Raw genomic sequence first — 22,290 nt, forward strand, 5'->3', positions numbered from 1 at the left:
ATACTGTCGTTCTCAAGCAAAGGCTTGGAGTCACGACTTTGGGCTTCCCAGCAGAATTTAGGAACATCAACTAGGTCAGGATTTTGACCAAAAGAAGCAGCTTTTAAATGAAGCAGCATTGTTTTGGGATGTCATGAAACCCTCACAATAATCTTGACTTTAGATCTTTAAAAAAAAAAAAAAACAACCCTGTGTGTTCGCAATTTCGTGAATGCATATTCTGCTCTCATAATATCCCTTCCATCTCTCACTCCCCCATCCTGCTGAATCCCTTGTTTCCCCAACCTGCCTCTAGAGCTTTTAAAAAGTATCTGCTGTTCGCCTTCTTTTTGTTTGTTTGTTTTTTTTTTTTGTTTTGTTTTGTTTTGTTTTTTGAGACAGGGTTTCACTGTAGCTTTAGAGCCTGTCCTGGAACTATCTCTTGTAGACCAGGCTGGCCTCGAACTCGCAGAGATCCGCCTGCCTCTGCCTCCCAAATGCTGGGATTAAAAGCGTGCGCCACCACCGCCTGGCTGCTGTTCGCCTTCTTACCAGTAAGGTTTTTACTATTGGAATCAGGTCAACTCAGAATTGCTTACATAACCTATAGAAGTTGCCTTTTGCTATCCCAGCTTTGACTCAACATCATAGGCACTAGAGACAGAGAAGCAAAAGATCTGAGATGAGCCTGTGTTTAGTTGTCTCAATCCCTCCCCCTCAAAACTTCCTATACTCTCTTGACTTCAATAACCCTGGAGACGGAGTAGCTTAACTAGAAAGAAGAGAATCACTAAATGACAGCTTCACTCCCCTTTGCTCTGGAAGTAGAAGTTATTGACACATCTATCTGAGATGCAGAGATTCACTGTGCTGCAAGGTCTATGCTCTTTGACCTGAGACCAACACAGTGCCATGTGTTCAGGAGGGTTGAATCAAATCTATCCCTCAACTTTTATAAATGTTTTTCTTTATTGCCTTTACAACTGACTTTATCTTTGGTTGTCAGGGCTCTTGAGAGTATATTTTCAGTCCTCTGCGGTAGTGCCTGGCATGGAATGGATGCCCATGAAGTTTTGTTCAATGAATTAAGAAAGAAAGAGCTTTGTATTAAAGAGCCATTAAGTTTTCAACAGTTTACTGTTTTAGTTTTGCCAGGTCTTGGGCCTATCTCTCCTTTTGTTATCATGGAGGGATTAGAGGGCAGACATATTAATTACCCATTTTGGTTCTAGAAGAAATTGGTTCAAAAAAAATTCTAAATTAAATCTCTCTTTGCTAGGACTGCTGGGTGAAATCTTGATGCCTACTTACATTTTATTTGTGGGGAAGCCACAGATGCCGTACAACACTCTGGACATACTGAAAGCTATTAGCGATTTGTCCAAAACTCAAGTAGAAGCGGACATCCTGTATTTTGATTTTCTAAATCCGGCAAGTGTCCGTTACTAAAGGACAGTATTGTGACTCACCACAAAACCCCCAGTTCTATGTTCTTCCTCGGATCCGGCTGCCTTTCAGCAGCTGAAGGGCATAGCCCGATTAGGCTTTGGTGAGATCTCTGAACTTTTGCCAGGAAAGCAAGCAATTGTTATGCGAAGCGTTTCGGTGTTGTTTAGCTCAGTGGTGACTCAGGTGTGAATCATTTGGCTCCAGAGTGAGCTTTGTTTTCCTTCTTCATCCTGGCATGGAAGCCCATGTCACCTTCCTTGTTCTGACTGGAGTTCGGTTGGGGCCATCTGTGGACAGCATGCTAAGAGATGAGTGTGTCACCAAAGCCTGGCGTTCTCTCTTTAGGTAGGGAGTGGGAACAGCCTGTTCTTCCTGTAGGACTTCACTTTTTGGTTCTTTGTTTTCTTGATTCTTCTAGTGTGTGAGGTGGATGCCATTAGTCACAGCTGTGGCTAGAGTCAGGCCGGCCTCTGCTGTGTCTGCCTACATAGTTCCACAATCAGTGTCTTCAGCTGTCTCATGGAAACCACCTATGGATATGGCAATCTCCCTCATGTTAAATGGTCAACATGAATGAGCTTTCTTCACATTCGATTATGGAAAACCGAGAGTCTGCAATATATTATTTAAGGGAGAAAGAAACTTAAAGAAGTAGCGAAGAATGCGAACTTGTTAAGAAATCTGGGCAAACACCACTTAACTATAAAAAAGACCTCTTGAGTTCTAAAATGTAAATTTTCATTATTCTTCTATGCTATGTATATGATGCTATTGTGCTTATATAATGTTTTTTTCCAAAAAGAAAAAAAAAACCACACCGACAATGTAAGTTACTTTTATCTAATTGCTAAGACTAACTAATCAAGCAGCAGTGTAGGATGAAGGGGTTGTTCCAGCTTCCCGTTCAAGGGGCTGGGTTCACTGTGTGGGGAAGCCATGGAGATGGGAGGGTGAGGCAGATGGTCACATTGTATTTGCAGTCAGGAACCAGAAAGCAGATCTCGGCTCTCTTCATCCTTTGTAGTCAGCCTGAGCCTCCAGTTTGTTGGATGGTGCTTCCCATGTTCAGGATGGGTCTTCTCATATCACAGCTCACTACCGATGAGGCCTCACAGACAGGCCCAGAAGTGTGTCTCCTAGGGGACTCTAGGTCCTGGGAGGCTGACAATCAATAGTAACCATCACATCAAACAAATGAGAAGAATCCTTTCCAATAAGAAAACTCTGTTCAATGAGAGATTTGTAAAAAGTAACCAGTTTCTTCTCATTGCCTCTGCTTTAATTTTATTACAATACTCAGCTGATCTGCGTGACTTTTGTCTTTACTGGAACCATGAAATTGTAGCTGCCCAGTAAGTCACGGTATTTTTGACTGCCTGGAAATTAACTGAGTGTCTCAGCTGATGAATTTTTATAACCAAACCTAGGCCATTTAGCCTCTTTTCAGGGGAAATGAGCAGGCAGTGTTTGTTTGGAAATCCTTTTGTAGAGGGCCCAGGTATTGGCAGCTTCGGGGTTGACAGTAGCCAAACCCAAAACCCACAGGAAACAGAATCCAGGAAATCCCTCAGCTCATCAGCTCTTGGGGCTGTAGCTTCCAGCCGGTGTCCTTGAGCATGGTTCTTTGGCCCCTATGTATTTTCACCTTTAGACACTTTATGTAGGAACTGGCTTCCTTCCCCCAGTGTTTGTGGTTGTCTAAAAGAATATCTGTTTGTGACTAGCATCCGTGGTTTAGCATAACGCCAAGACTGGAAGTTTGTGTCCTCGGAACCTCTGAACCTCTCTCTAGATATGAAACAATATATAATATATTATATATACCAACCAAAAGTGTGGTTTGTCTCTAAAGGGTAGAATCAAACAGAGAAAATGAAATAGCATTTATAAACTTGAATTTCTTTAGCAGAAGTTATGAATCTTCATTTCTGAAAAGAGTATGCATGCATTCATATGAGACTTCTGCACACCCTCTCAGGGGGCTCTCTAAGAAGCAGCTACCTTCATTGCACTTTATAAAATTATTCTTTATATAGACACTCTTAAATTCCAGATCAGTAATGTTCATAAGGACTTACCAGGCCTTTCCAAATTATTGTTTTCATCAAGCTCTCATGGGTAAACAAACTGAGATTCCAAATGCAGACTAGCAGTCATCAACAGATAATAGTTTTTTTTTTCCTTTTAATATGTCTTTTGTAATGGGCAGAGTACAGGAAATGACTCCAAAAGAGAGGGTCTGTAGTGGTTAAGCTTCATCACTCTCTTGACTGAATTTAGAGTCGCCAAAAGACTCAGCTCTGGGCATGTCTGTGAGGGGCTTCCAGGGTCCTTCCTCTGAGGACCAAAGGCTAAACCTGCAGGGTGCTGGCGGCAGTGCCATCCAGTGGGCTGGGGTTGTAGAAAATAAAAGGAGAAAAGCAGAAAGCAAGTGATACAATGTGACCAGCTACTTGGCCTCCTCTGCTGTGGTTCCTCCACGGTGATGGACTGTATACCCTATCCGGTGATGGACTGTACCCTAGTACTGAGTCAAAATGAAGCCTTTCTGCCCTAAGTTGCTGTATCAGGCATTTTTTTCACACTATACTAGAAAACTAATGAATACATGGGTGGTTATGTACTGGACAGCTATTACGTACCGGGAGCCATGATCAACATTGTCCTGGCGATGGTGCATGCTGGTGGCGCTCCAGTTTGCCAGACGTAAAACTGAAACACTGAGCCAGTGGCGTCGGGTCTGGGAACCACAAGCACCGACTTTCTTTGCCATTGCATGGCTCCCACAGACAATACTGTTTCTTGCTTTTGAAGTCCAAGCTGTACACAGGAGGACAGCCTCACGGGAAGGCTGCTGGCCTGAGAGGAGTCCCTGGTCACGGAGAGCAGCGAGTACATTTTCCTGATGGCAGTTGACAAGATACAGTGCCCTTAACTGTGGCAGCTGCCAAACTTCACTCCTTCCCCTTAACCAAGTGGGCAGAAAACAAAGAGGAGGGAAACAAACAAGGCCTCTTAGTAGACAGGTGTGGCAGCGGTTTCCTTCTTCTGGTCAGCTTGCAAGGCCTTCCTTTCCAGGATTCGTTGTCTTTAGAACACGGGGAAGGGCCCTGCGAACTCAGCTCACTGTGCTTATGAAGTCCTGTGTGACAGCCAGCAGCGTGAGCCCTAGTTCAGAGCAAGGAAAAGCCAATAGTATTAAATAGGATTATTTTGCTTTGGGGTTTACATGAGTAGCTGGAAGTCTATATTAGTAGAATTATCAGATTTCCCTTTCTCTAATGAACAGAGGATTTTATTTTCCCCTTTCTTTTGTGTTTGCGTATGTAGGTGTGCACACCTGCGTTTGTGCACAGGTTTGTGCGTGTGAAGGTCAGAAGTCAACTCCTCTGTTGCTGTACACCTTTTTTTTTTTTTTTTTTTTTTTAAAGATAGCGTTCCTCAGTGAACCTGGAACTCACTGATTGACGAGATTGGTTGGTCAGAGATCCCCAGGAGCCCCATCTCCACACCTCAGCACTGGAATTACAGACACTCATTGTCATGCCCATCTTTCTACATGGGTGTTGAAGATGGGCATTCGGGCCTTCATGCTGTGTCACCTTCCTAGCCCAGAGCACTGTCATTTTCTAGAGATATGGGCAAGTGGCTCAGGTCAGACTGTGAAAGAGCGTGCCCTGCAATCCTGACAACCTGAGTTTGATCCCTGGAGTCAAAGAGGGAAGGAGAGCGCTAACTCCTGAAAGTTGAGCTCTGACCTCTGCACCTGTGCCCTGGCATACCTGTGCATGCCTGCACAACAATAGTTTTTAAGAGGTACTGCTTTTGAGTTGCTCCCCATAGTGGTAGAAAACCTTTACTGTATGGCACGTAGTGGGCGGGAGCCAGTCTCAAGAATTCGGCTTCTTGGTGAAGAGCCAAACAGAATTCACCCACTCTTTGGGCCTGTGAAATAAAGCATTTATATGAAACTCATGAATTTTCATCATGAATGAACACCAGAGGTCAACAGGCAACAAAAATAATACACATCCTTTCTCGTGGTCTGTATCAAAGAACCTAGTCAAATAAATCAGAAGAAAGAAGTTATAGTCTTCAAATTCCCAGGACTTTCATTTTGTTATGAACGGATTAAGTTGGGGAACTTGTCAAAAGACATTTTTATGAGAGAGATTTGGAGCAAGAAAAAGTGGGTGCATGCTGGTAGTTTAAAGATAATACATTGGATTATTGCAGAATATTAGGATTACTTACATACTGCAAAGGCCATGGCTATGACCTGCATATATGGTATGAGATCTGGGTGAAAGGCATGTCCCTTATTTTCCACTGTCAGAAACCAGAGTCACATACAGGGCTTGTTAAAGTTCTCTCCAGAGTTTCTGACTGAGAGTTTCTGGGAAGGGCCTGAGAACTGACATTTCTAGAAGGTTCCGAGGCGTTGCTAATGCTACTCTTCTGAGGCTGAGGCCTGCTTGACGCACTGTAGGTGACTCTTCAGCCTTTGCTTGGACCCTAGGAAAGTGAGGGGTGGCAGCTGATGGTCCCCGATGTAACTGATAAGGCACGGCAAGTGCTTCCCAGTAACTCTTAGCCCCATCTCATTTCTGCCAGCTGTAACGTCTGTGGGTCCCTCCCCCTAGTTCCCATAAAAGAGGCTCCACAAGCACATTTACTCCAAGGAAAAGAACAGAGAAGTGTTCACTTGGCAAAATGCTGGTTATGTTCAGTCCATTCTGCTCTCCTACTCCCATGTTTAAAGTAAAACAAGAGAATAAAGGACATAAAACTTATGCCTAAGTGTTGATGAGTTATACACACACACACACACACACACTTTCACACAGTTACACTAAGTACACCCATATTGCTACATTGTGTACATCAAACAGGATACTTCCCATTGAAGTTTCTTTTGTATTCTATCTAACTTAGCACCTGTCCTCCCAAAGGAGCACTTGCCCTACTTCACTTGCCTCTGGATAAGTTGCATTTGACTTTGAACTCTATGTAAGTGAAGAATAGAGAATATATTCTCCACCCTCTGACGCTGTCCCTCAACAAGACTGTCAGCATCACCTGTAGATTCTTTCATTGTGGCAGTCATGGGTCATCCCAAGTGTGACATGTCCATAATGCCATATTGAATTCCTCCTACTTTGCAGATGCTTAAGTTTGGTAATAGCATTGCTCGGTGTGGTGCTTAGCACAAGCTAGGATGGTGATACATAAGTACATCACATCACTGGAGCTTCTCCAGAGCATGGCATCGGTACTCCTATTAACGTATTTTACAGATGGCTTGGTAGCCTATGCAAGGACTCATACCCAGTGCAAAGGAAATCAGTATCCTAACACAAGTTCTTCTGACTCTCTGTGATGCTAATATTGTCGATCTGACAGGACCCAGAATCACCCAAGAGACAAACCAAACCTCCGTGCCTGTGAAGGACTATCTTCTAGATTAGCTTTATTGAGGTGGAAAAGATGACCCTCACTATGGGTGACACTGTTCTATGGGATGGGGTCCTGGACTGGATTAAAAGGAGCAAGTGGGATGAACAGGCATTCATCTCTCTGCTTTCTGATCTTGGCTGCAATGTGACATTTCCCCTCCATTAAGTGTCTTCACAAACGATGGGCCCAAACAAACCCTTTCGGCCTTGAGAAATAGACAGACATTCTTAGAAGATACCAGGTCTTCAAACATCCAATAGATTGAAGTCTAACATCCTGCGTCTATGCAAAAAGGTAATTCTTTTCAGGAAAAGGCTTTATAATTTCAGCTATTTGTTGTGTTTCTATCTTACTTGCAGGCGACACGGGTCCTCCCCCTTCTACAGTCATCAACCAAAATGAAACTTTTGCCAAAGTTATTTTTAAGCCGACTGTGGTCCAACAAGCTAAGATTGCCCAGAATGGAATTTTGGGAGATTTCATCATTCGATACGATGTGAAGAGAGAGCAGAGCATTGGTGATATCCAGGTAATGGCTTCCGTGCGTGATGCCGCCGTGTGTGGAGCATGATCCTTTCTGTTCAATTCAGAACTATGGACTCCAATACTTACCTGAAAGTGAAAGATCTTTCTGGTTCTCGGTAAAATGGTTTAAACCCCAAATATGTCTTCAAAGAGACCAGCGGTGCTCCCTTGTTGGCTGCCAAGGGTACCTATTTCGTGCTTTAGTAACCTGGACAGCAAATGAAATCTATAATATAATTTTCCCTGTGGTGTTTTAGATGAGGTTAGAATTTTAGCACCTCTTCAGTTTTAATTAAAAGAGACTGTTCCGGAGCTTATTTCCCTTCAGGTTGTATTGCTGCAGAGACAAGGTGAGAATATTAAAATATGTGGATGTACGCAGAGAATGCAGACAACCTTGACACCTCCCTGTGTAGGACGCTTAGTAAAAAACAGATAATGAAAGAAGCAGGGTTCTCAAGAAGCAAGGTCAGAAGAAGATGCATAATTAAAGTCAGTGGTTTGTCATGGTCTATGTATCTATAGCCATGTATACATTTATACTATTTTCAAGGTGATGCAGATTCAGCCCAGGGGTCTACATACCCTCGGCAAGCGCTCTGTCACTGAGTTTCACCCCAGTCCATGATGAATACATTTAAAAGAGATGATTCTACTTTATTATATTAGTTAACGCTAGTTCTCTTGGAGGAATCAAGACTGTAGTAATTTTGTTCTTGGTGTAGAAGCCTAGACACTCTGTCTCAGGTCATATTTGTGTTTCATGACATCTTTGTGTTCTAGAAGTTCTAACAACTGTTCTTGTAATCTCCTTCTTTATTCTGAATTCCTCCACCAGGTTCTGAATGGTTACTTTGTGCACTACTTTGCTCCCAAAGACCTTCCTCCTCTACCCAAGAATGTGGTTTTCGTGCTTGACATCAGTGCCTCCATGGTGGGAGCTAAACTCCAGCAGGTGAGTGAGTGCTGCCTGCCCATTGCTTGCTCAAGTTTCTGATTGGGATGGTGATCTGCCTTGTGAATGGCATTCAGTTGATGTCAAATGTCTGTTTTACCATCCAGATGTTCCTCCTTACAGGCATCCTTAAACTGCTTCCTGTGAGTCGTTGACAGATTCTATGGAAGAAAGCAGAAGGACAGGCTAGAGGGAACTAGAGAGGATAATGCGAGTGATATAGGAACACAATGAGAGGGCCACTCAACAGTGTTGTCACCTGACCATGGTGAGGTATATTGGAATGTAAATACTTAGGAGACTGAGGCAGAGGAACACAAAGTCGAGACTAGCCTGTGGTACACAGTAAGTGTCAGGACAGTCTGGACTACACAGAGACACCTGACTTAAACAAGGCAAAATGAAACGAGACAGAATAGTACCACATCAACAAAAACATGTCCAGTGGGGATTCCTTGGCCAACAGTGGAACAGAACCCTTAGCAGTCCCTTTGGCATACTCACACATCAAAGAATCCAGGTCTCGATAATTCAGAAGTGGTTCTAACAAAATCTGCAGCTGTTCCCACAGCTCCAAGTTCAGAGGGGTCACAAGAAGACATTTGCATTGCTGTTGAAAGACAGTAAATTTTTTAACTTTTGTTCTCTTTGGAGGCGTTATTTATTGGTGTCTGATTTTGTGATTTTCTCTTTCATATTTGTTTCTTCAATTTTAGAATGATGGATTGTTATTTATTCTTCCTGAGAGGTTTTCTTTTCATACTTTATGAAATTGTGGATTCATGGGTGTGATGTTAGCTCTCATTGACAACTGGTCTCTATCTAGACTTAACTAGGAAGGGAGCCACGGTCAGCGTGGATCTGGATGGATGAGGTTGCCCTGTATGCATCTCTCATGGAATCTTTATTATGCTAACTGAGGTGAGAAGATACTCCCCACTATTGGCAGTATCGTTCCCTAGGGGAGTCTGAACCATTTCAGAGGGAAGAAAGGAATTTACTGTGCATTCATTCTTAGAAAGACTATATTGATTATTAATGATAACAACAACAACAAAAATAATAACAATAATCATAAACCTGTTCAAGATGTACTAAAGAGCTAAGTAAAGACAATAAATGAACCACACTTAAAGCTATAAAAAATAGGTTCATTATTAACTAGTTTATAGCAAAGAGCAAGTTTTTTTTTTTTTCAAGACAGGGTTTCTCTGCAGCTTCTTTAGAGCCTGTCCTGGAACTAGCTCTTTTTTTTTTTTTTTTTTTTTTTTGGTTTTTCGAGACAGGGTTTCTCTGCAGCTTTTTTAGAGCCTGTCCTGGAACTAGCTCTTGTAGACCAGGCTGGCCTCGAACTCACAGAGATCCACCTGCCTCTGCCTCCCGAGTGCTGGGATTAAAGGCGTGCGCCACCACCGCCCGGCAAAGAGCAAGTTTTTAAAGATTAAAAATAGAAGATAAAAATGACTACAAAAAACAGTTATTTCAGGTAAAAGAAAAATGTAAATTTCTGTTGTAAATGAAAAACAAAAATCATAAATGACTGGAAAGTTGTATGCAGGAAAAAGGCAAGTGTTTCTCATCCATAGTCAATGAACTATTCATATCAATAAGACATAAACCTTCATAAGAAAGAGAACAAATGATGTGAGGCAATCCCAGAAAAAAATCATGAAGAATCTGGAAAAGGGAGGCAACCATATTAGCAATTAAAGAAAAGCTATTGACGGGGTCTTGGGTGCTTGAAGCTTAGCGTTCATTAAGTCCTGCTTCAACCTCCGTCACGGCATAAATAGGATGTGGTGCCACACTCCTGTGATCCCAGCACTCAGGAGGTGGAGGCAGGAGGATCGAAAATTCAAGGCTACATAGCAGTTCCAAGTCAGTCAAGGATACACGGGAGCTTATTGAAAAACAGAAGAAAAAAACATAAAAAGAAATACTATTTTTATCTCCATAGTTTTAAACTATAAATATTATTATTTATAAGGACACTTTGAATAATGTGGATTTTAGTGTACTACACAAGTACCATTTTTACATTATTTCTCAATAAAGTATTAAGAAGTACCGAAGTGGGAAAATGCTCGGCCAATCTACTGTCACTATCCCATTCACTCAGATCATTTGTCCCCAAGGCTGAAGCTGCTCAGAGGGCTCATCTTTGAGCACCCGAGCTACTTCACAGCCTGAGTCCAAGACCAGCTAGTTTTCGGACCTGTGATCCTCCACAGCTGACCGGGTGATGGTCAAGGATATTCCTATCTATAAGCATGGTTGTTGTCGACATGTTATCCCAGTATTTTAGACTGAGTGAGGCTGGAGGATTGTGAGTTCAAGGCCAGCCAGGGTTATGTAGCACAACACCGTCTAAAATACTAAAAGAGGGGAAAGCCGGGCAGTGGTGGCACACGCCTTTAATCCCAGCACTCGGGAGGCAGAGGCAGGCGGATCTCTGAGTTCGAGGCCAGCCTGGTCTACAAGAGCTAGTTCCAGGACAGGCTCTAGAAACTACAGGGAAACCCTGTCTCGAAAAACCAAAAAAAAAAAAATAAATAAAAAAAAAATAGAATAAAATAAAATAAAAGAGGGGAAAGAAAGAAATCTTGCCAAAAAACTTCCAGAAAAGTAAATGTAAATCCTACTCAAGCCACATAGAGAAATCAACCAATCAACCAAACAAATAAAAGTATGAATCAAGGCTCTTCTGAATTCACCTTTACTAATAAAATAAGCAGGGGCCTCTCATGTGGATGTCGATACACCTGTGTGTATACACACTGTGGTGGGAGGTGACTTACAGTGTCCTCCTTAATCGTTCCACACCTGATTCTTTTTGAGGCAGTGTCTCTCATTGAGCATGGGGTTCCCTGAATGCCTAGACTGACTGCCAGGATCTTCCTGTCTCTGCCTCCCCAGGGGTGCGACTACACACATGTGCTGCCGTGTGCAGATTTTATGTTGGAGCTGGGGATGAACTTTAGGTTTTTATGCTTGCCTGGTAAGCGCTTTACAGACTCGACCATCTCTCCAGACATTTGAAGACCTCTTAAAAACATAACAGGGCACATATTCAACATGATATTCATTATCCTAAGTGTAGTACATGAATTATGTCTTGTGGAAGTAGTCTATCATCCCACTTTATTGATGGAAAGCCTAGGGTTTGTACAGGTGCATAGCCTGGCCTGTAAGTGGATTAAGGTTCAGGCTTTGGTTCCAGGTCTGCCCTGAAGCCCATAAACCAAACCATGAAACTATCACACCATTATGCGAGCAATAGCGTGCAGCCAAGAGAGGTGTGGATGGATGCAAGGTCAGTGCTATTTCTTAGTTTAAGACTTCATTGAGAAGGCTGCACTCTGGAAGGCATGAGCTTCCTCCTTATGCAAGAACAATCCAATGACTGATGTGAGACCATCGCCACGCTCCTTTCTTCTGTCATTTCTGGACATTGAAACCCTATTCCTTGCTAGTCACTGTCAGTTTGGCACGCTTCTTTCTCCTGGCTTCTCAGCAACAGCATGGCCTCTTTCCAGGAGAACCACCCTGGAACAGCCAAACACATGTCTGAGCAATTTGCAAAGCCCCTTGCTGCCTTGAGTGGTTTTGCAAGTCCTATTTTAGCAATCCGTAATTTCTCCAATGCCACAGCACTGGGTGAAAAGCTCAGCTGGCTTGTGGGAGAGTCTCATAAACGATGTTGTTTAACTGATGAAAAAGACAATTTTCCCAAGCACCGGGATTTCGTATTCGGTCAATAGGCTTGGCAACATGAGACATTTGACACAGGTCCACTTGGATCCTGTTAGGAGTCATTCTCCATGCTTTTGGCTTCTCAAAACTTTGACAGACTTGAACAGTTTTGCTGTTCTTATCATGGGGTTAAGAGTATAGTTGGTATTAAATAATTTCTCAAGGGCTGCAGGGATGGTTCATTGATTGAAGGCTGTGGTCATGCAGACCCGATGATCTGAGTTTGTCCCTCTAGGGTTGTCTTCTGACTTCTACACAGGAACAATGACACATGGAGGTGCGTATGCACACACACATACACATACAAAAATTAATTTAAAAAATAACTACTCAAACAATTGGCTTTTAAAGAACTGTAAAGATTGAGTTGGGGTGGGGGAGGCTTGGTAAGCCAAGTGCCTACCATGCAAGAATGAGGACCTGGGCTTTGGTTCCCAGCATCTCTGTAAAAGGAGCTGGGTATGGTGGCACTTGCCTATACTATCAGTACTAGGGAGGCAGAGACAGGAAGCTCTCTGTGGGGTTTTGGCAAGATAGTATAGCAGGATTGGTGAGCTCCAGGCCCAGTAAAAGGCTATCTAGAAAAAAATTAATAAGGTGAAGAATGACTGAGGGAGTCGTGTGCTGCTGACCCCTGGCCTCCACACTTGTGAGTACACACATGAATACATATGCACGCATACACACCCTCCCCACACAAACAGTGAAGTTTATTTGACCTGAAAAAAAAGCATACTCCGTAGGGGGCATGTCTTTACCCGGGAGCCCCTAAATCTGTATGCATCCAGAGTTTTCGGATTCTTTTCCTAGTGCAGTGGAAATGTGCTAAGGCTTCCCCAGTGTGAGAGCAGAGACAGGGCCTCCCACTGGCCGCAGCACACACTTGGCTTTTCCTCTCCCATGTGAATGTGTTGAGAGATGACTGACATTGGGTCGGACAGACTTCTGCTACTCAGTTCAAAAGCTCAATGAAGTGGGAGCTAGGAGGGAGAGCAGGAAGAGAGGCCATGTGCCTGGTGCTTGTCTTTTGTTAGTTGACTTACACAACTAAGACATGAGCATCTGCAAACATGTCTGTCCTAAGGAACACTGGCCATGACACTGTGGCCACTAGGTAGAGTTTTCTGGGCTGGCAAGACATCTCGGAGGGTGAAGGAACTTGCTGTCATTTCTGATGAACTGAGTTCGAGTCCCTGAGACCTACATGGAGGGAGAAAACTGACTCCTGAGAGCTGTCCTCTGACCCCCCTAAACCTCACTCCCTCCCACAAATAAATAAATGTAAGCATGTTTTCAAAAACTACATTTTTTCTTGACCAAAGCCCACACTTTCCCTTCAACTTTGTACAATTATTATTATTACTATTGATATTGTTGTTATTGTTGTTGTTATTATTGGTACATATGTGTGTGTGTGTGTGTGTGTGTGAGAGAGAGAGAGAGAGAGAGAGAGAGAGAGAGAGAGAGAGCGCACAAGTGCAGGTGCCAGGGGCACAGTGGAAATCCCAGCACAGCCTTAAATGTTGGCCCCTCCCTTCTACTTCCTTTGAGAAACTGCCTTATTGTCTCCCACCGAATGTACCAGGCTAGCTGACCCTTGAGCTCCTGGCGACTCTCTTGTCTATGCCTCACACCTCACCATAGGAACGCTGGTGTGACAGTTGCTCACTACTTCATCTGGCTTTGTATAGGTTCTGGGTATCTGAACTCAGGGCTCCACACTCCTGTGACAGGCACCTTACCCACTGAGCCACCTCTCTAGCCCTCCAGTCTGTACGACTGGATCCGTTGCTCTTCATCATGAGGCCTGGCTCTGGGATCTCTTTAACAAATACAGTGATGAACGGATCATTTCGTAGATGTTTTCATGTTGGGACCCCCTTGTCACTCTGCACCATTCTGTGCCAGTCCTGGGTTCCCAGGTAGCTTGGATAGTTGTCTTCATTCTCTCATTAATTTGGTAGACAAAATCAGAGGATAAGCAACATGCCTAGCATCCCTTGGCTGTCATCCATGCCTTGAAGTTAGGGAAAGTATGGATTAGCAGGGGGAGGACTTGTTCTAGTGTCCTGTATAACAGCTTGTGCTCCATTAATGGGCATGTGTTATGCTTTACTGTATCAGTTTCTTCCATAGTATTTGATATCCAGCTCCCAGGAGCTAGTTGTATTATTTTTGATGTTACCTTCCAGGTGAACAGTCTGAGCTCCCTGGACTTGGGGGCATCTTGGCTTTAATTATTATAGAATGTATTCCCAGCGTTTATCACCCAAGCATTAGATTTACTTTGTATGGTTTTTAAAATTGTTTTTTTATTAAACTATATATTTTTCTCCTCTCCTCTCCTTTCCTCTCCTCTCCCCTTCAACCCTCACCCATGATACCCACGCTCCCAATCTACTCAGGAGATCTTGTCTTTTCCTATCTCCCATGTAGATTAGATCCATGTATGTCTCTCTTAGGGTCCTCTTTGTTGTCTAAGTTCTCTGGGATTGTGAACTGTAGGCTGGTTTTTTTTTGCATTATAAAAGACACTTGTGAGTGAGAACATATTATATTTGTCTTTCTGTGTCTAGGTTACCTCACTCAATATGGTGTTTTCTAGATCTATCCATTTGCCCACAAATTTCAAAATGTCATTTTTTTTGATATGTAGTACTCCATTGTGTAAATGCACCACATTTTCCTTATCCATTATTCTGTTGAGGGGCATTTAGGTTGTTTCCAGGTTCTGACTGTGACAAATAATGCTGCTGAGAACATAGTTTAACACATGTTCTTGTTGTATGATTGAGCATCCTTTGGGTACATACCCAAAAGTGATATTGCTGGGTCTTGAGGTAGATTGTTTCAACTTCATATGGAAAAGCAAAAATCCCAGAATAGCCAAAAGAATCTTGTACAATAAAGGAATTTCTAGAGGCTTCACAATCCCTTACATCAAGACTTTAAACTTTACTACAAAGCTACAGTACTGAAAACAACTTGGTATCGGCATAAAAACAGACGGGAGAACCATGGAACTGAACCAAAAGACCTGGATATTAATCCACACACCTTTGAACACCTGATTTTTGGCAAAGAAGCAAAAAAAATATAAAATTGAAAAAAGAAAGCATATTCAACAAATGGTGCTGGCATAACTGGATATCAACATGTAGAAGAATGAAAATAGACCCAATATCTATCCTCATGCACAAAACTCAAGTCCAAATGTATCAAAGACCTCAACATAAAGCCAGCCACACTGAACCTCATAGAAGACAAAGTGGGAAGTACACTTAAATGCACTGGCACAGGAGACCACTTGCTAAATATAACCCCAGTAGCACAGACACTGAGAGAAACAATTAACAAATGGGACCTCCTGAAACTGAGAAGCTTCTGTATAGGACATGGTCAACAAGACAAAACGGCAGCCTACAGAATGGGAAAAGTTCTTCACCAACCCCACATTAGGCAGAAGGCTGATTTCTAAAATATACAAAGAACTCAAGAAATTGGTCATCAAAGGAACACATAATTCAATTAAAAAATGGAGTACAGACCTAAACAGAGAACTCTTAACAGAGGAATCTAAAATGGCTGAAAGACACTTAAGCAAATGTTCAACATCTGTAGTCATCAGAGAAATACAAATCAAAACAACTCTGAGATTCCATCTTATACCTGTAAGAATGGCCAAGATCAAAAACACTGATGACAACTTATACTGGAGAGGTTGTGGGGAAAAGGGAACACTTCTGCATTGCTGGTGGAAATGCAAGCTGGTACAACCCCTTTGGATGTCAGTGTGGTGATTTCCTCAGAAAATTGGGAAACAACCTTCCTCAAGACCCAGCAATACTTTGCGTGTTTTTTAAAGGTACAATGCATATAATTGAGTACTTACTAACCAAGCACACGTTTTATGTATATGTATGTGTGTATGTGTATATGTGTACATGTGCTTATGGAGGCCAGAAGCTAATGCTGGATGTCTTCCTCAACCATTTTCTATCATACTTTTTGAGATAGGATTTCTCACTGAGGCTGGACTGGACTTGCTATTAGACTGGACTGGCTGGACAGCAAGCTCTGGAGGCCCTCCCTCTGTCTCCCCAGCCTGGATTGTAGACATGGGCAGTTGTGTGTTTATGTGAGTATTAGGGTCTTAACACAAGTTCTCATGATTATATGCCGAGCCCATACTGACTGAATGATCTCCCCAGCATCACTTTTTATACACCTCATGTAGGTGAAGTTTATTTATTTATTTTTTCTGGGACCAACAATCAGCTCTGTCCCACCAGCCAGTCCCAAATAACCACCAAGACTTAATATTAACCATAAATGCTTAGTCAATAGATTAGACTTGTTTTTGTGTAGCTCTTATAACTTAAATGAACCCATTTATATTAATCTGTATGCTGCCCCAAGGCTCATTTACCTCATCTATGGACTTTCCATGCTGCGTCTTCCACATCTGACTGGCAGCTCCTGAGACTCCATCCCTCTTCTCCCCAGAGTTCTCCTAATCTGGCTTTCCAGCCCAATCTCCTCCTGCCCAGCTCCAGGTCATTCAGCTCTTTATTAACCAATAAGAGTAATACAAATTTACAGTGTACAGAGATTGTTCCACAGTGAATTCACCATTTACTTTTTCAGCAAGTCAAAGAAGAAATTGATTTTATCACCTTCTTTACATCTATGATATGGTGATGGGCAGGAACATGATGTCATACCCATCTGCAATACACAAAGTTAAAAAGAAGAGAGCTAGGATTCAAATCTACCCCAAGCTCACTCTTAAGCCCCTGAAGGTAACCTTAGTCGTGGACCACCTCTCAAACTTTGAGCCCCCATCTGTTCTTGTTGGCGCATAGTAATGGAGAATGCTGCATGGTGCAGGTAGATGCACACAGAAATCACTTTCTCAGGGTTCTAGCCAGCAGCTGGGTACTACAAATAACTAATGATGTGATTCTGCTTTGATGCACAGAATAAATGAACAACTTATTCTTATTTAACATGAAGCACACCTGGGTAAAAACAGGGTGCCTGTTTCTTTCTCCTCTGTGATTTGGTTGGCCAGGTTGTAGCTGAGCATGAAGACCATGCAGATGCTAAGAGAGAGCATGACTGTGGAGTCCAGAAATGTCTAGAACTCTAGCACACAGGTCTTCACGAAACTGTGAGCCTGCCACATTCTGAAAGGGAGGATTCTGGAAGCTACCAGGGTATAAATGAAGTAGCTTTTAGGTGATGGGGATCAAGGGAGGGAATGTGCAACAACCTAATATCTGGGGATCAAGGGAGGGAATGTGCAGTAACCTAACATCTGGGGATCAAGGGAGGTAGGTGCACAGCAACTGAACATCTGGGAATCAAGGGAGGGAGTGTGCAACAACCAAACATCTGGGGATCAAGGGAGGGAATGTGCAGTAACCTAACATCTGGGGATCAAGGGAGGTAGGTGCACAGCAACTGAACATCTGGGAATCAAGGGAGGGAGTGTGCAACAACCAAACATCTGGGGATCAAGGGAGGGACTGAGCAGTAACCTAACATCTGGGGATTAAGGGAGGGACTGAGCAGTAACCTAACATCTGAGATTAAGGGAGGGAGTGTGCAGTAACCTAATATCTGGGGATCAAGGGAGGGAGTGTGCAGTAACCTAACATCTGGGAGGTGTGAGAAGGGCATTAGCAGTGGAATTCAAAGGGCCTCCCCAGACTTGTGGTATGCTCAGGAAGATGAAGCTTCCAGAATGTGTGAAGACTCAGAAAGAAGGCATGTTGCAAGTGTATCAAATGAGAGTTTGTCTTAAAACCTGGGAGGGGGCTGGAGAGATTGCTAAGAGGTTAGGGACTTCCAGAGGTCCTGAGTTCAGTTCCCAGCAATCACATGGTGGCTCACAGCCATCTGTTGCCATGAGACTGGTTTCCTCTTCTGGTGTGCAGGCGTGTATAAATAAATAAATAAATAAATAAATAAATAAATCTTTTAAAAAAATTTTAAAAATTAAAAAAACCTGGGAAGGATTAGAAGACAAAGACTGTGGCATCATACAAAAGAAAATTAGTATGAAGTACCAGGTATCCTAAGGGCCTGTTTAGATCTTAGACCTCATTGGAAGTATCTACATTGAAAGCAGTCCTGTGGCCTTAGGAAATAACAAAGGAGCCTAGCCTCCTTGGTTTTGGTTTCTGGGGATTTGTGAACTATCTAGAAAGGAGTAATACCTTCAGGCCGGTTATTACATTGTAACTACTTTTGGAAGTGATTTATCTTTATTTCATGTGTATGAGTGGTTGCCTGAATATACATGTATGTCCATGACATGGTTGTCGGGTGCCTGAAGACACCAAAAGAGGAAGTCGAGTCTGCTGGGACTGAGTTTCACATGGTTGTGAGCTGGTGTGAGTTCTGGGAACTAGACTGAGGTCTTAAAGAGCAGCCAGAACCCTGGATCTCTGAGCCCTGCCTGCAGCCCCGGAAGTCTTTGTAACTACTTACCACCACTGCTTATGCCTGCTTGGTTGTTTTGGGTGGTACTGAGGATTGAACCCCAGACTTCACACATACTAGGCAAGCACTCTACCACTGAGCTGCGATTCCAGCCCAGCAATTCTGCTACTGTCCTGCAACCACAGACAACATGCGGAGATAGTAGTGTCATATTGTAGTAAAACTTCATTTCCCAGCACAAGCTGAGATCGGGTTCTGCTGTGGGCCGCAGTTCTCTGACCTCTCACCTAGTGCAATGACTGACTGCACGGGACTAGTCATTTCAGTTCGATGCTCTGATTTAGCTGCCCTTGCCACTAGGGGATGGATATTTCAGGAATATATTTCAAAATAGAGATCTGGGACATAGGGCAGGGTACAGAGGACAGTGAGGAAAACGTGTGTGTGTGTGTGTTTGTGTCTGAGCCATGATATGAAGTAATTAATATATGAGCAGAGGGCAAAATACTTTCCTTGGGTCATTTGTAAACCCTGAGATCTGTAGTTCCAAGAAAAACTTGTTCTCCCACATTGATAAGATAGATAATTTTTTTAACCTTAATTATTCAGTGGGTGTGTGTTTGTCTGCAAGTGTGAACAACACTGCAGCTAATTTTTTGGGTTTTTTTTTTTTCAAGACAGGGTTTCCCTGTAGATTCTAGAGCCTGTCCTGGATCTAGCTCTCGTAGACCAGGCTGGCCTCGAACTCAGAGATCCGCCTGCCTCTGCCTCCCGAGTGCTGGGATTAAAGGCGTGCGCCACCACCGCCTGGCTCTGTAGCTAATTTTTTAACCTTAATTATTCAGTGGGTGTGTGTTTGTCTGCAAGTGTGAACAACACTGCAGGGGAGGTCAGAAAGCAACTTGCTGGAGAAGGCTCTCTCCCTCTCTACCATACGGGTTCCTGAATTAGAACTCCAGTCACGCAGCTTGGCAGCAAGTGCCTTTACCCACCAACCCATCTTGCAATAGCGCAACTAACTTTAAATAACTGGGAGGTCCCCATTTAAAAATTTGGTTTTGAGGCAACTGAAGATTTCCCTAAATGAGGGCTGGCTTACAAACGCGGAGCGTCTCTGAGCACAGACCCTTGGGCTGCTGTACAAAGAGAGCTTGTGGAGAGGTGCCCAAAGCCACTCAGGTTGCAGTTTGTCAGCGTCTGAAATCATGGCACCAGCTGGTAATGGAAAGTCTGGACCTAGAGCTCGGCTTCCTGAAAAGTCTGCCCCCAGCTCTCTAGCTGGGATCAGCAGGGTTTTATACAAAAGGGCTACAGAGAGGCTGAAAGGAAACCACTTCAGGTAACAGAAAGATAAACACTGCGAGTCAGAGAGAATTAAAAGAGATAACCAGGCTGGAAGTGCTTATCTGGGTGTCCGAAGACTTTGCCAATCCAGGGACTTCACAGCCTTGGCTGGGTGATTCGAATGGCAGCTGGGTAAATTCCTCAGGGCTGCCAGAGTGCAGCCAGCCCCTTTTCTTGTTCAGGACACCTTATTCTCCCCTAAGTTTCATCTTGGCTTTGACTCCAGATTCAGATTCTTCGAGAATGAAACAAACATGTGATTGTGTACTGTGGGGCATGAGGAAATTCGCAGATAAAAAGGAGAGCCTCTTCTCATAAGAAGCCAAAAGAAACCGAGAATCAGAGAAAACCGACAGGGCAAGTGTAGCACGAATAACAACAACCCAGAGACAGAGAGAGGGGTGCAAGCTGAAGGTCAGAAAAGCAAAGCAGCCAGCCACTGGCTCTTACCTCTACCTCAGACTGAAATGAGCCATCCTACCTCCACCAAACCTCAGACTCCACACGCCATTGAGTTCCTGTCTCTTCCCTGTATGTTCCTCTCGCCACCAGCCATATTGCTCCTGTCTTCACCTCCCTAGTGCTGGGATTAAAGGTGTGTGACTCCCAAATCCTGAGGTCAAAGGTGTGAACCACCACCACCTGGATCTGTTTCTGGATCTACCTTGTGTAGCCCAGGGTAGCCTTGAACTCACAGCGATCCGTCTGCCTCTGTCTCCCGCGTCCTGGGAGTAAAAGTGTGTGACACCACTTCCTGGCCTGCAGTGGCTTTAGTTTTGCATTCTGATCTTCAGGCAAGCTTTGTTTATTAAAATACAAAGAAAATATCACTACAGCCAAGTGGTCAGCAGAATAGAGATGGAAGCTCTGGTTATTGTGCCATAAGGTGGGGACCAGTTCTTAAGAATAAAAGTGGTGTATGTGTGTGGTGGGAGGTGGAGAGGAACGCTTAGGGGATGGCATAGGTGAGTCTAGAAGGTCCTTGGAAGTTAGTTGAGCAAGTGAGGTAAGGATGGGAGGGAAGACCTGGGCCAACAAACAGGTAGCATGCACGAGAATATGGGAGGGAGATGCCAGTGTTAATCACCAACATCCCAGACTCTAAACTTATCTGAGAGATGGGCCTCTGGGCATGTCTGTGGGAGATTATCTTGATTACATGTTAATTGATGTGGGAAGACCCATCTTAATTGCGGGTGGGGCTGTTTCTTACACAGGGGATCCTGCAGAAAACAGAGAAAGCGAGCCATGTACTATGCATAGATTCATCACTTTCTGTTGTCTGTGGCTGCTTTTGTGACCTCTGAGACAGAATACACAGTTTCTACCTGAAGTTGCTTTTGCCAGTGCGCTTCATCATAGCAGCAGGAAGAGTAACTGATCCACAGAGATTCAGAAAGATTATCCAACTGTAAGCCACTTTAATGCAGGACAGCATTTTGCTGGTGAAGAGAAATGCCGAACATTTGTACATTATTCAAATCTATTCTGCCACGTAGACAGTGAAAGAATTCTAGGGATGAGAAAGAGCTGAGCAGCAAAAACAAAACAACAACAAAAAAGAATGACGGGGGAGTAAGAAGGGGCTGTCGTTGGGTGCAGTTTTCTTGGCAGCACAGGGATGACTTTGGAGAAAGGCTGAAAACAAGAATGAACATGTTGTAATCAGAAGGCTTGGGTGATAGGTTTGGAGCAGGTCATAGGAAAGCTTTCTTGACATGAACATTTGTAAAGAAAGTGAAATCAGAACAAGACCTCAAGTGTATAGCTGGGCTGCTAGACAAGCAAACAACGTCATAGTATCTACCACTGAAGAGGTGGCTCACACCTCTAATCCCAGCACTTTGGAAGCTGAGGCAGGAGAAGTGCCATGAGTCAGAGGCAAGCCTGAGTTACATAGCAAGTTGAAGGCTGGTTTCTGAGTGAGATCCTGTTTCAAAATGAGAGAGAGGGAGGGCGAAGGGAGGAAAGCAGGAAGGAAGGATCACTGAAAAGCAGTTGGTGAGTATCTAAACTAAGTGATGTCCCTCTCTAGGGTATTAGTCTCAGGAGTTCAAGGTTTAAGCATCGCCATAAGAACAGCAGATACTAAGACCTTGCACCCTCTGAGATGAAGAGTTGAGCCGGAGACCTTGCAGAGACCCGATTCCTTTGAAGGATCACACCCCTCCCTATAATATGAAAAACTTCTACTCACTAATGTGTCACAAATGACACTTTACCTGTCTAGTCTGTGGACCTGCCTGGATGGGGGAGGGAGCTTTACTCATAACCATGAGTTTTAAGTAAAATAGACCTGTAGCTGGTGATAAAGCTATATAGTCATATGGTCAAGGAACTCTCTGAAAACATATATAAAGGGCTTCTGAGCCAGAAGT

At 43.5% G+C, this 22,290-nt stretch overlaps 1 protein-coding gene across 1 annotated transcript in view; it reads left to right on the forward strand.

Moving 5' to 3' along the window:
• Itih5 (inter-alpha-trypsin inhibitor heavy chain 5) overlaps nt 1-22,290 on the forward strand; it is a 97,764-nt gene that overhangs the window by 44,846 nt on the left and 30,628 nt on the right. The window contains exons 6-7 of the mRNA XM_038333708.1: nt 7,245-7,414; nt 8,249-8,365. Of these exons, the coding sequence (XP_038189636.1) occupies nt 7,245-7,414; nt 8,249-8,365 (287 nt within the window). The remainder of the gene's footprint in view (nt 1-7,244; nt 7,415-8,248; nt 8,366-22,290) is intronic.

The sequence above is a fragment of the Arvicola amphibius genome, chromosome 6 (genome assembly GCF_903992535.2).
Source record: "Arvicola amphibius chromosome 6, mArvAmp1.2, whole genome shotgun sequence".
Lineage (NCBI taxonomy): Eukaryota > Metazoa > Chordata > Mammalia > Rodentia > Cricetidae > Arvicola > Arvicola amphibius.